At 43.3% G+C, this 13,709-nt stretch overlaps 1 protein-coding gene across 1 annotated transcript; it reads right to left on the bottom strand.

Moving 5' to 3' along the window:
• Positions 1-320: 320 nt before the first annotated feature.
• Positions 321-7,507, bottom strand: LOC122229286 (somatomedin-B and thrombospondin type-1 domain-containing protein-like). Its single transcript, XM_042954358.1, has 2 exons — positions 7,436-7,507; positions 321-667 (listed from the first exon to the last, which is right to left on the bottom strand). The coding sequence occupies exons 1-2, from the start codon at positions 7,494-7,496 to the stop codon at positions 321-323; spliced, it is 408 nt and encodes a 135-aa protein (XP_042810292.1). The 5' UTR covers positions 7,497-7,507.
• Positions 7,508-13,709: the final 6,202 nt, after the last annotated feature.

The following is a 13,709-nucleotide window of genomic DNA, read 5'->3' as shown; positions in this document are numbered from 1 at the left end:
GGGTCTCCCTCCTCAGCACCATCTGCAGCACCATCTTGGTATTCTGAGAAGCTGAGAAACACAAGGCAAAAGCTCCTGGCCTCCTCCCTAACTCCCAGTCTCCCTCCTCCTAATGTAGCATCCCTAGCGCCTCTCTGCAGACTCCTGTCTTCCCTCAAAAGTCTACATGGGTCAGGTCAAGAGGCATCTATGTTGCAAGAGATGCGGGGGCAGTTAGGTGACCCAACCACCTCACTCGCCTCCCTGATCCCCAACCACCAACAGCTTAGCCTCTCCCTGTGGGGATCTGGGAAAGGAGCTCAGAGGGGAGCAGCAGGTGGTCAGGAGCAGTGGGGAAACAAAGCTGGGAGGAATATGTGGGCACTTTTGGTACGAAATGGACCAAATGTGAGGATCTCAGGATTATCAGGGCCCTCAGGAGGCATCCAGTCCACATCCTGGCCTTGGCCTGAAGTACAAGCAAGGGGCTTGCCTCTGTCCATCACAGCATCCGGCTCCGCCAGGGGTGGGAAGGAGCCTGCGTGTGAGTTATCCAGGGTGCACAGGGCGCGGTGGTCTGGGCAGCAGTCTGACACCTCGTGGCAGAACTCATCACAGTAGCAGCTTCCTCTCTTGCAGTGGTGATCTGTTCCAAAGCAGCAGAGGGGCTGGGGTTGGGAGCAGCTGCCTGCAGAAAAAGGGGACATTAAAAAGAGACAGGTATGGGGCACCTGATGGCTCAGTCAGTTAAGCCTCCAACTTCAGTTCAGGTCATGATCTGGCCATTCCCCAGTTCGAGCCCCACGTCAGGCTCTGTGCTAACAGCTCAGAGCCTGTAGCCTGTTTCGGGTTCTGTGTCTCCCTCTCTCTCTCTCTCTGCCCCTCCTCCACTCACACTCTGTCTCTCTCAAAAATAAATAAATATTTAAAATTTTTTAAAATAAAAAGAGACAGTTGTAACAAATGGCACTGGGACAACTGGATATCCGTGTGCAAAGGAATGGATTTGGACCTCTACCTCATACCATACATAAAAATTAACTTAAAATCGATCACAGACCTAAATGTAAGAGTCAAAACTACAAAACTCTTAGGTGAAAACATAGATGTAAATGATCATGGCCTTGGACGAAGCAATAGTTTCCCAGATATGACACCAAAAGCACAAGCAACAAAAGAAAAAAGTACACTGGACTTGATCGAAATTTTAAAGTTTTGTGCTTCCGAGGATAGTATCAAGAAAGTGAAAAGACAACCCATGGAATGGGAGAAAATATCTGCAAATCATACATGTGATGAGAGAATTTTATCCAGAATATGTAAAGAATTCCTACAGCTCAACAACAACAACAACAACAACAAAAAGACAAATAACCCAATTTTTAAATGGGTGAAGGATATATCCAAAGAAGATATACCAGTAGGCAACAAGCACACAAAAGGATGCTCAACACCATTTGTTATCAAGGAGAGGCAAATCAGAACCACAAAGGAGACACCATTTCACACCCATTAGGAAACAGGTGTTGGTGAGAATGTGGAGAAATTGGAACACCATCCACTGCTGGTGGACTTGAAAAATGGTGCAGCCACCCTGAAAAACAGAGAAAAACAGTTTGGCAGTTCCTCAGAATGTTTAATTTAGAGTGAAAACCATACAATGCAGCAATCCCACGGCTGGGTATATACTTAAGAGAAGTGAAAATACATGCTCACATAAAAACCTGTGCATGTATGTCCATGGGAGCATTTTTCATAAGAACCCCAAAGTGGAACCATTTCAAATGTCCATCAACTGATGAATGGATAAAACAAAATCTGGTATACCAGTCAGCCCCAAAAAAGGAATGAAGTTCTGACACATGCTACGATGTGGATGAACCCTGAAACATGATGCTAAGTGGAAGCAGTCAGCCACAAAAGGCCACACATTGTATGATTCCTTTTAAGTGAAATGTCTACAATATGGAAGCCCATAGAGACAGAAAGTAGATTAATGGTTGTCGGGGGGCCGGGAAGTATGGGAAGCAGGTAGTGACTGCTAATGGGTACAGGGTCTCCTTTGGGAATGAAGAAATGTTCTGAAATTAGACAGTGGTTTGCACGACTCTGTGAACATACTAAAACCCACTGAACTGTACACTTTTAAAAGGATGACTTTTATGTTCCATGAATTATATCTCAGGAAAGCTGTTATTAAAAATAGAGGCACAAGAATGAGTCGGAGCGGAGAGAAAGAGATGAATGAGAGAGAAGAGGAGGGTGGCAGGGGTGTGACAGCAAGGAAGACAGAGAAGCAAGAGAGAAAACAACAGAAGTGTGACAAGAAGGACCAACAAAACTCCCACAAAGTTAGAGGAAGGTCTCCATGGTCCCAACATCAACCTTAATTCTGATCATTTTCCCAAGTTGCTCAATTCAATTATATCTGACCAGTGTATATCCACTACCAAGCGAGGGGTTCATCTTCTTTAAGGGAAGGGGAAAACAAAGCATTGGCAGGTAGGGACGTGGCCGAGGTCATCTGGTGAGTCAGTGGCTCAGGTGGGAATGAGCCCCAGGTGTTCTCATACCCAGGACTCTCAGTGCTGTTCCTGACCTATGGAATCAGCTCCTGTTAGGTTAGCACCTGCCTGGGGCTTTGTTTAGGGATAAACTTGAGGGCCTTCCAAAGTTGATGCGATCAACAGGGAGCAGGCCCCTGAGAGGACTCGGGGTTAGGTGTGGCTCGCCCAGCCTGTTATGGAAAGAGGGGCTGGCAGGTGTTCGATGAAAGGGGAGCAGTGGCCTGGGAGGTCAGACCTCTCAAGGTGATGGCGGGCCAGGCTGGGGTGGTGGCCTTTGAGTTTGGCCTGGCTTCTGTCTCATGCTGAGCTGGGAGCCTCCTGCAAATGAGTAGTTCCTCTTCTCACATCATCCCTCTTCCCAAGTGCCTGGTTCAGTGTCAGGTTGTCACCAATGCCAAGGATGGATCAAAGAGGGCTGGAGGTGGAAAAGAGCCCAAGAGACCATCCAAACAAGTGTTGTAGCCCATTTGTGAGTCAGAGATCAATTCCGTGATCATGACCAGCATTTATTTTATTTAACTTTACTTATTTATTTTGAGAGAGACAGAGAGAGAAAGAGAGAGAGCACACAAGCAGGGGAGGGGCAGAGAGAGAGGGAGACAGAGGATCCAAAGTAGGCTCTGTGCTGACAGTAGAGAGTCCGACGTGGGGCTCGAACTCACCAACAGTGAGATCATGACCTGAGGCGAAGTCAGATGCTTAACCGACTGAACCACGCAGGCACCCCATGAACATCATTTATTTTAATAAGATGGAATGGAATGGAACAGAACAGAACAGCATAGCATAGCATACATTGTATATGTAAGTGTAAGATGTTTAGGGTTCTTTCTGAAATTTTCGTTTTTATATACCTGTATGTATGTACTGAATAATAGTGTAAAATATATTTATTAATGTAGATAGTGGCCAGAAAAGTGTGAAAGTCTCTGATCTAGAAATGGAAACGTCATTTTCTGAAGGTCGTACTTGAGCTGGGAGTAGAACCAGCAATCCCGACTTCTTCCCTGCCGTTTCCACCACACCAGGTTTCTCATTCAAAAAGCCTCTTGTTGCACTTGCTACTAATCTCTGCCATTCTCTAAACACCCTGAATACTCCTGCTTTGGAGCCTTTGCTCAAGCTGTTTCCTTTGTGTGAAAGGCCCTTCCCTCTCATAGCCACTAAAAGAAAACATTCTTATTCTTCAAGGTCATGTTTAAATTTAATCTTCCCTGGGTTGCTAAGGAACAAGACCGTTATTCTGAAAATGATAAATGAAGAATTAAATATTTATCCAGCCTTTCCATACAAACCAAGTAAATGACAAGGGACAATAAGTGCAGAAGGAGCGACACAGTCGGAAAGCCAGCGTTTGGCAACCCCTAACGAAAAAAATGGATCTATGCAACAATCGGCAGTGGAGGTTAAAACCATTAGAGAAAGGTTGAGGGGGGATGTTTATAATGGACCTACCACAGGGCGCCTGGGTGGCTCAGTTGGTTAAGTGTCCAACTTCAGCTCAGGTCATGATCTCGCGGTCCGTGAGTTCGAGCCCCGCATCAGACTCTGTGTTGACAGCTCAGAGCCTGGAGCCTGTTTCAGATTCTGTGTCTCCCTCTCTCTCTGACCCTCCCTCGTTCATGTTCTGTCTCTCTCTGTCTCAAAAATAAATAAGCATTAAAAAAAAATTTATAATGGACCTACCACAGATTGCATTTGTTTGATCAAGTTTATTTAACACAGTAAAGTGGGACCACTGGACTTTGTGTGTCTCCTTCGAGACGCAATAGCAAGTACACAGCCCCACCTATGGTATATTCTTGCCAAAGTAAATGAACCTTAATTACCAGGTTTCAGGAAATGCAGAGGACAGAGAGACAGCCACATAGATTCAATCAGATAAATCCAGAATGTAGGACTTTTTACAGGACAAAATGACCTGGTTCCGTCAATTAAAAACAGCATGAAAAAAAGGAAAAGGGGACTGAAAGATTTGAAGAGGCTTAAGAAATATACCAGTAAAAAGAAAGAAAGAAAGAAAGAAAGAAAGAGAAAGAAAGAAAGAAAGAAAGAAAGAAAGAAAGAAAGAAAGAAAGAAAGATACCAGTAAATGTAATATGTGGGCCTTGTTTGGGTCCTGGTTAAATAAGCCAGTTGCAAAAAAGTCTTTTTGAAAGTTGGAGAAATATGAATAGATATTAAATGGTAGTAAGTAGGGGCGCCTGGGTGGCTCAGTCGGTTAAGCATCTGACTTCAGCTCAGGTCATGATCTTGCAGTCTGTGGGTTTGAGCCCTGCGTTGGGCTCTGAGCTGACAGTTCAGAGCCTGGAGCCTGCTTCGGATTCTGTGTCTGCCTCTCTCGCTGCCCCTCCCCCCGCTCACACTCTGTTTCTCTCTCTCTCTCAAAAATAAACATTAAAAAAATTTTTTAATGGTAGTAATTATTTTAATTATTTCATCTTTCATAAGGTATTGTGGTTATATTTTTTAATATGGTGGATGAGAATTTGGGCAAAATGTTGATAATTTTTAAATTAGCCAATAAGAACAGTAGGTTCATTATATTATTCTCTCTCTTTTTGTGCGTGTTTGAAAATTTCCATAAGGGGGCACCTGGGTGGCTCAGTCGGTTAAGGGGCTGACTTCAGCCCAGGTCACGATCTCCGGGTTCATGAGTTTGAGCCCTGTGTTGGGCTCTGCACTGACTGCTCAGAGCCTGGAGCCTGCTTTAGATTCTGTGTCTGCCTCTCTCTCTCTGCCCCTCCCCTGCTTGCCCTCTTGTCTCTCTCTCAAAAATAAACATTTAAAAAAATTAGAAAACTTCCACAAGAAAAAAAATTTTTAAATAAATTTGATCTATTCTGAAAGGCCTTCCAACACATCTCCTACCCCCAGCCCCCGCCCCGCCCCCGAGCCCACCTGGGATAGAAGGGATTAACTACATTTATTGGGATTAACTCTTTCCTTTTACTCTTAAAACCTATTGATTTTAGCTTCTAACATAGCATTAATCCCTGTCTGTTATTACAGCCTTCTTTCTGGAGGTATATCTGTCTTCCCTACCAGCTCACCCAAGGTAAGAAATACATCACTGTAGTTCTGCTGTCAAATAATTTTTATTCAATTTAATTCAAAATATCTGAATTGAGGGTTGCCTGGGTGGCTTAGTCAGTTAAGCGTCCTACTTCAGCTTAGGTCATGATCTTGCAGTCTGTGAGTTCAAGCCCCACATTGGGCTCCGTGCTGACAGCTCAGAGCCTGGAGCCTGCTTGAGATTCTGTGTCTCCCTCTCTCTCTCTGCCCCTGCCCTACTCGCACTCTCTCTCTCTCTCTCTCTCTCTCTCTCAAAAATAAATAAACACTTTAAAAAAAATTAAAAAATATATTTCTGAGTTGAATTTGGGCTCACACTGGAGTTCCCACAGTGTCCAAGGTCAGGAGACAGTTATAGCTTCCAACAGTCCTGACTGGTTCTATCACAAAAATGACAGCATAAGAGACCAAGCGCCCATTCACTCATTCATTCATTCATTCAGTCAGTCATTTTATTCTACTTTTTAAGTTTATTTATTTTGAGAGAGAGAGAGAGAGACAGAATGAGCTGGGGAGGGTCAGAGAGAGAGGAGAGAGAAAATCCCGAGCATGCTCCCCACAGTCAGTGTAGAGCCCAGTGTGGAGCTCGAACTCATGAACCATGAGTTCATGACCTGAGCCGAAACCAAAAGCCAGATGCCTAATAGACTAAGCCACCCGAGTGCCCCTCATTTTATTCTATTGAGTGGCTCTCTGAGCCAGGTACCATGGTGGATCAGGGACATATATTCTAGTGCCCTGCGCCACTAGACTCTACAAAAAAAAAACACCTTCCAGGAACTCAGTCTAGTGAACAGTGTCATCAAACTACAAGTAACCGGAACGTCACCATGCTGTATGATCAGTGCAGGTAAGAGGCGACAGCCATGGGATGTGATAGAGAAGCAGTGAACCACTAGGAAATGGCTTCCTAGTGAGCAGGCAATAGCTCAAGTGACCATCCTGTTGGCCTCAGACCGAGAGGCTAGTAAAAGTGACAAGCTCTGGGGCCCAGAAAGGAGTGGGTGAAGAACCTAATAATAGAACCTGCTGATAGTTTGCGCCCCTCCAGAGCAATACTCCTGAAACATATTTGACAATTTTATAGAGAAGAGGGCGAGCGTGCTGAGGAAGGGTGTGGAAAGGGGACCCTGGGCAGCCTCCTCCTCCCTCTGCAGTTCCCACTGATCCTGCTCCAGCCCCAAACCTGAAAATTCCCCTCAGCAAAACTGAAGTCCTGCCCTTCCCCAGAAGTCCTCTACACAAAACAATTTAATAGCATAGATGTGGTTACTTAAGCACGCCCCTGGAGGCTCCCATTCCCACAAAAAGTATTCCTACCAATGACATTTAGTTTACTCCCAAAAGGCATTCTAGTAAACACAGCTTTGTCATCCCACTGCATTTCCAGGGGTATTTTAGCAAACCACATCAGTTGGTGCCTGGCAGTTGCCCCTTGAGCCTGCCTATTAATCTGGATCTAGGCTTTGTCATACCACCTTCCCTTCTGCCTCCCCCACAGTGCACATTCCAGAGCCCCATGCTGCCTCTACTCACAGGAATCTCCTTTGGACACTCCTCGGGGATCCCCAACCAAAGCAGACCCTCCCAGCTAATCCACATCTCACAAATATGAAGATGATCTGTACGTAGAGGAGCCACATTAAGCACAAGTAGGTGCTGAGTAAATGAACTCTTTAATTAATAAATTAGCATTAGCCCTTGGGAGGTAAATCATGCCAGGAACAAAAATGATTGAATGAATGAATGAACGAATGAATGAATGAAAGAGACTAGAGGCCAGGTTCCTTTCAGCTGCCAACTGGGCTCCTCACCTGTCTCCTGGTTTGGGGTCGCACAGCTCAGCCACAGCAGGAGGAGGAGAACCAGACACATGGTTGCAGGCATTGAGCAGAGACAAGAGTGTTTCAAGGACCAAGGCTGGGGCTTTTAATACTCACCCATCCCAGTAAGCTCATTTGGTATCTGTGCCCCTAGGCAGGTGCAAGCTCACATCTGGGCAGCCACGGGCAAAAGGCGGGGAAGGGGGGGGGGTGGCACCAAGACAGTGGCACAGGTGTCCAGCTGCTTGGAATAGCTTGTACAAACAGAGGTAATGCAAGCAAAAAGAAAAAAATTATTTTTCCCATCTGCTGGGGATTCCAGACCAGCGGAAGAAGCAGAATCAGACAAACCAGAATGATATTGTTGTCAGGGACTTTGGCAATCTTCTAATCTGAATCACTCCTCCCCGCATCCCCTCCCCCATTTTATAGATAAGAATACTGAGGCCCAGAGAAGGCAAGAAGCACCACAAGTTCACACAGTTTAGTTATCGTAGAGCTGAAGTGAGAACCTTGATTTCCTGGCTACTAGTCCAGTGTTCTTTCAACCAAAATATAGTGGAGGTATTCAGAGACACCCCCGGGGAGTTCCCTTCAGCCAGGGAAATCAGCTGGGCAGCTCTGCTTCCCAGGGCTGGTATAAGTCATCTACACCACAGAGCTGCTGGGAGGCTGACAGACCAGGAGAAGGCTGAGGGAGAGAGATTCGCGGGGACTATCTACTACCAGAAAATGTGAAAAGTAAGGTGACTCTATTGGCCACTCTAGAAATGCCCAACTGCAGTCTGGGGCCAATTCTACCCTTGGCCCAACTGGGTTTCTGTTGCATCCCTGCATGCAAGTGGCACAGGATCTGCTTTAAGAGCCCGTAAGTGCCTGAGACAGACTCAGGAACTGCACCCTGTCACCTTCCACTATGACTGAACCCTGTCACCTTCCACTATGGAGACAAGAAAGATTAAATCTTACTTTCCAAACCTCCCTGCACTTGGTGATCAGTGATAGAGTTCTGGCCAGTAAACCACAGATGGAAATATGCTGGAGAACTTCCGGAGTTTAGCTTTCTTTTAAAAGGGACAGGCAGGGGACACCTGGGGTGGCTTATGAGTTAAGTGTCTGACTTTGGCTCAGGTCATGATCTCATGGTTTATGAGTTCGAGCCCGGTGTCAGGCTCTGCACTGACAGTGTGGAACCTGCTTTGAATTCTTGGTCTTCCTCGCTCTCTGCCCCTCCCCCACTCTCGTGCATTCTCTCTCACACACACAAAAATAAATAAATAAACATTTAAAAACAAACAAACAAATAAATAAAAGGGACAGGCAGAAGAAGAGAGCTTGCTGGCACTCCCCTTTTCCCTACTTCCTGTCCTCGACAGCATGTGATGCCAAGAGCCCTGACAGCCACTCCATAATCATGAGACAACAATTGTACAAAGATGAAAAGTCAACACGTTGGGGATGGAAAAAGCCTGGGCCCCAAAAATATCACCAACAACGGAACCGGTGTTAGCAGTTGGCTACCTTGGGACTTCTTAGTATTTGAGGACAATAAACCTCCATTTGTTTGTCACTCTTAGGGTCTCTGTAACATGCAACTGAAAGCATACCCCATAGTGATATTTGGAAGCTCTCAGACCAGGCTGAACAACTAGCCCTCAGGGAGGCCCTGGTGGAGACTGTACTTGGTGGGAGGTCGGATACAATGAGCTGCAGAAGTTCCTTCCGGCTCTGAGATTCTAGACGCTATGAAAGAGGGAATACCATTTCCCTTTCTAACAGCCTCTGAATAGTTGCTGTGGGGGGACACGGAAAGACTCAAGTGTTCTCAGGGCTATAAATGCTTTCTGTCATATCCTTAAAACTCATTAACTGATTTGACAGTATTATTTAAACACCTATTCTAAGCCAACACCGCGGATTTAACAATGACCCAGACAGACACAGGTATGCCTTCAAGAAGCTTCAGTCTAGTGGTAAGAGACATACCAATGGGCAGTTACAATACAAAATTACAATGAGATGGAGAAGCAGAGGAGGGGGACCCAGCAGGGGCCTGGGAAGAGGGGGTGGAAGTGTGCTGCAAAGACTTTCTAGGATACAGCTTATGCCAAAATTAGAAGAGGAGTTGGGATTTATCCAGATGGACCACTGAGTGGGAAGGGAGATTATTCTAAGAGAGGGAATGATGTGTTTAGAGATTTCATGCTATATAGTTAATTCTCATAATTCAACTTCATTTACTATGTAGACTTCCATTATTATGAGAGGAATATAAAATAGTGTGGCCACTGTGCAAAACAGCATTGTGGTTCTTGAAAAAATAAAAATAGAACTGCCCTATGGTGCAATTTCACTTTTAAATATCTAGCAAAATAATTGAAAGCAGGGACCCGAACAGGCATTTGTACAATAATGCTCGTAATAGCATCATTCACGATAGCCAAATATCCATCAATAGTGAGTGCATAGGCATACAACAGAGTATTATTCAGTCTTCAAACAGGAGGGAAATTCTGACACATGGTTACAACATGGATGAGCTTTGAAAACATTATGCTACATGAAATAACCACATACACAAAACCAAATACTGTACAACTCCACTTACGTGAGGTACCTGGAATGGTCAAATTCATAGAGAAAGAAGGTAGACCAGTGGTTACAAGGAACTGGGGGACGAGGTAACAGAGAGCTACTATTTAATGGGTACAGGGTTTCAGGACAGTGTGATGACAAAGTTCTGGAGAAGGATGGTGGTCATGGCTGTGGAACAGCATGAGTATACTTAGCACAGGGAATATATGCAATAATATTGTAATGACTTTGTATGGTAACAGATAGTAACTACACTCAGTGTGGTGAGTATTTTGTAATTGTATATAGATGTGGAATCACTATGTTGTACACCTGAAGCCAATATGATATTGTATGCCAACTACACTTCAATTAAAAGATGATAAAAAATAAAATAAATGGAATCATATGTCTTTGAATGTACTTAACCAATGTGAATGTACTTAATACACTGAAATATACATTTCAAATAGTTAAAATAGTAAATCTTATGTCTATTTTATCACAATAAAACATTGCATTATGAGTTTTCAACATTTAGCCATTCTCTTGCTGGTAGACATTTGGATTGGTTCCAGTTTTCCATAATCATAACCAATGTTCTTAAACATTTCTCCTCCTACACCACCTAGGAATGAAATTGTTCAGTCATAGGTTGTACACATCTGCAACATGTGAGTGCGATCAAAGGTCCATAGTGATTTATCTTCCAACAGGCAGGATTTCTTGTTCCACATTCTTTTTTTTTTTTTTTTTTTTTATAATACTAAATTTTGTCAAATATTTTATTTTATTTTTTTTTAATTTTTTTTATTTTTTTTTTTTAATATATGAAATTTACTGTCCAATTGGTTTCCATACAACACCCAGTGCTCATCCCAAAAGGTGCCCTCCTCAATACCCATCACCCACCCTGCCCTCCCTCCCACCCCCCATCAACCCTCAGTTTGTTCTCAGTTTTTTAACAGTCTCTTATGCTTTGGCTCTCTCCCACTCTAACCTCTTTTTTTTTTTTTTTTTTTTTTTCCTTCCCCTCCCCCATGGGTTTCTGTTATGTTTCTCAGGATCCACATAAGAGTGAAACCATATGGTATCTGTCTTTCTCTGTATGGCTTATTTCACTTAGCATCACACTCTCCAGTTCCATCCATGTTGCTACAAAAGGCCATATTTCATTTTTTCTCATTGCCACGTAGTATTCCATTGTGTATATAAACCACAATTTCTTTATCCATTCATCAGTTGATGGACATTTAGGCTCTTTCCATAATTTGGCTATTGTTGAGAGTGCCACTATAAACATTGGGGTACAGGTGCCCCTATGCATCAGTACTCCTGTATCCCTTGGATAAATTCCTAGCAGTGCTATTGCTGGGTCATAGGGTAGGTCTATTTTTAATTTTCTGAGGAACCTCCACACTGCTTTCCAGAGCGGCTGCACCAATTTGCATTCCCACCAACAGTGCAAGAGGGTTCCTGTTTCTCCACATCCTCTCCAGCATCTATAGTCTCCTGATTTCTTCATTTTGGCCACTCTGACTGGCGTGAGGTGGTATCTGAGTGTGGTTTTGATTTGTATTTCCCTGATAAGGAGCGACGTTGAACATCTTTTCATGTGCCTGTTGGCCATCCGGATGTCTTCTTTAGAGAAGTGTCTTTTCATGTTTTCTGCCCATTTCTTCACTGGGTTATTTGTTTTTCGGGTGTGGAGTTTGATGAGCTCTTTATAGATTTTGGATACTAGCCCTTTGTCCGATGTGTCATTTGCAAATATCTTTTCCCATTCCGTTGGTTGCCTTTTAGTTTTGTTGGTTGTTTCCTTTGCTGTGCAGAAGCTTTTTATCTTCATAAGGTCCCAGTAATTCACTTTTGCTTTTAATTCCCTTGCCTTTGGGGATGTGCCGAGTAAGAGATTGCTACGGCTGAGGTCAGAGAGGTCTTTTCCTGCTTTCTCCTCTAAGGTTTTGATGGTTTCCTGTCTCACATTCAGGTCCTTTATCCATTTTGAGTTTATTTTTGTGAATGGTGTGAGAAAGTGGTCTAGTTTCAACCTTCTGCATGTTGCTGTCCAGTTCTCCCAGCACCATTTGTTAAAGAGACTGTCTTTTTTCCATTGGATGTTCTTTCCTGCTTTGTCAAAGATGAGTTGGCCATACGTTTGTGGGTCTAGTTCTGGGGTTTCTATTCTATTCCATTGGTCTATGTGTCTGTTTTTATGCCAATACCATGCTGTCTTGATGATGACAGCTTTGTAGTAGAGGCTAAAGTCTGGGATTGTGATGCCTCCTGCTTTGGTCTTCTTCTTCAAAATTACTTTGGCTATTCGGGGCCTTTTGTGGTTCCATATGAATTTTAGGATTGCTTGTTCTAGTTTCGAGAAGAATGCTGGTGCAATTTTGATTGGGATTGCATTGAATGTGTAGATAGCTTTGGGTAGTATTGACATTTTGACAATATTTATTCTTCCAATCCATGAGCAGGGAATGTCTTTCCATTTCTTTATATCTTCTTCAATTACCTGCATAAGCTTTCTATAGTTTTCAGCATACAGATCTTTTACATCTTTGGTTAGATTTATTCCTAGGTATTTTATGCTTCTTGGTGCAATTGTGAATGGGATCAGTTTCTTCATTTGTCTTTCTGTTGCTTCATTGTTAGTGTATAAGAATGCAACTGATTTCTGCACATTGATTTTGTATCCTGCAACTTTGCTGAATTCATGTATCAGTTCTAGCAGACTTTTGGTGGAGTCTATCGGATTTTCCATGTATAATATCATGTCATCTGCAAAAAGCGAAAGCTTGACTTCATCTTTGCCAATTTTGATGCCTTTGATTTCCTTTTGTTGTCTGATTGCTGATGCTAGAACTTCCAGCACTATATTAAACAACAGTGGTGACAGTGGGCATCCCTGTCGTGTTCCTGATCTCAGGGAAAAAGCTCTCAGTTTTTCCCCGTTGAGGATGATGTTAGCTGTGGGCTTTTCATAAATGGCCTTTATGATCTTTAAGTATGTTCCTTCTATCCCGACTTTCTCAAGGGTTTTTATTAAGAAAGGGTGCTGGATTTTGTCAAAGGCCTTTTCTGCATCGATTGACAGGATCATATGGTTCTTCTCTTTTTTTTTGTTAATGTGATGTATCACGTTGATCGATTTGCGAATGTTGAACCAGCCCTGCATCCCAGGAATGAATCCCACTTGATCATGGTGAATAATTCTTTTTATATGCTGTTGAATTCGATTTGCTAGTATCTTATTAAGAATTTTTGCATCCATATTCATCAGGGATATTGGCCTGTAGTTCTCTTTTTTTACTGGGTCTCTGTCTGGTTTAGGAATCAAAGTAATACTGGCTTCATAGAATGAGTCTGGAAGTTTTCCTTCCCTTTCTATTTCTTGGAATAGCTTGAGAAGGATAGGTATTATCTCTGCTTTAAATGTCTGGTAGAACTCCCCTGGGAAGCCATCTGGTCCTGGACTCTTATTTGTTGGGAGATTTTTGATAACCGATTCAATTTCTTCGCTGGTTATGGGTCTGTTCAAGCTTTCTATTTCCTCCTGATTGAGTTTTGGAAGAGTGTGGGTGTTTAGAAATTTGTCCATTTCTTCCAGGTTGTCCAATTTGCTGGCATATAATTTTTCATAGTATTCCCTGATAATTGTTTGTATCTCTGAGGGATTGGTTGTAAT

This window comes from Panthera leo, chromosome C2, assembly GCF_018350215.1.
Source record: "Panthera leo isolate Ple1 chromosome C2, P.leo_Ple1_pat1.1, whole genome shotgun sequence".
In the NCBI taxonomy this organism is placed as follows: domain Eukaryota; kingdom Metazoa; phylum Chordata; class Mammalia; order Carnivora; family Felidae; genus Panthera; species Panthera leo.
Note: the sequence above shows the minus strand (reverse complement) of the source record. Positions and strands in the feature narration are given on the sequence as shown.

Coding starts and splice junctions, on each gene's coding strand:
- LOC122229286 (XM_042954358.1), bottom strand. CDS start 7,496: ATGTGTCTGGTTCTCCTCCTCCTGCTGTGGCTGAGCTGTGCGACCCCA. Junction 668..7,435: donor GACCCCAAACCAGGAGACAG/GTGAGGAGCCCA, acceptor CTTTTTCTGCAG/GCAGCTGCTCCCAACCCCAG.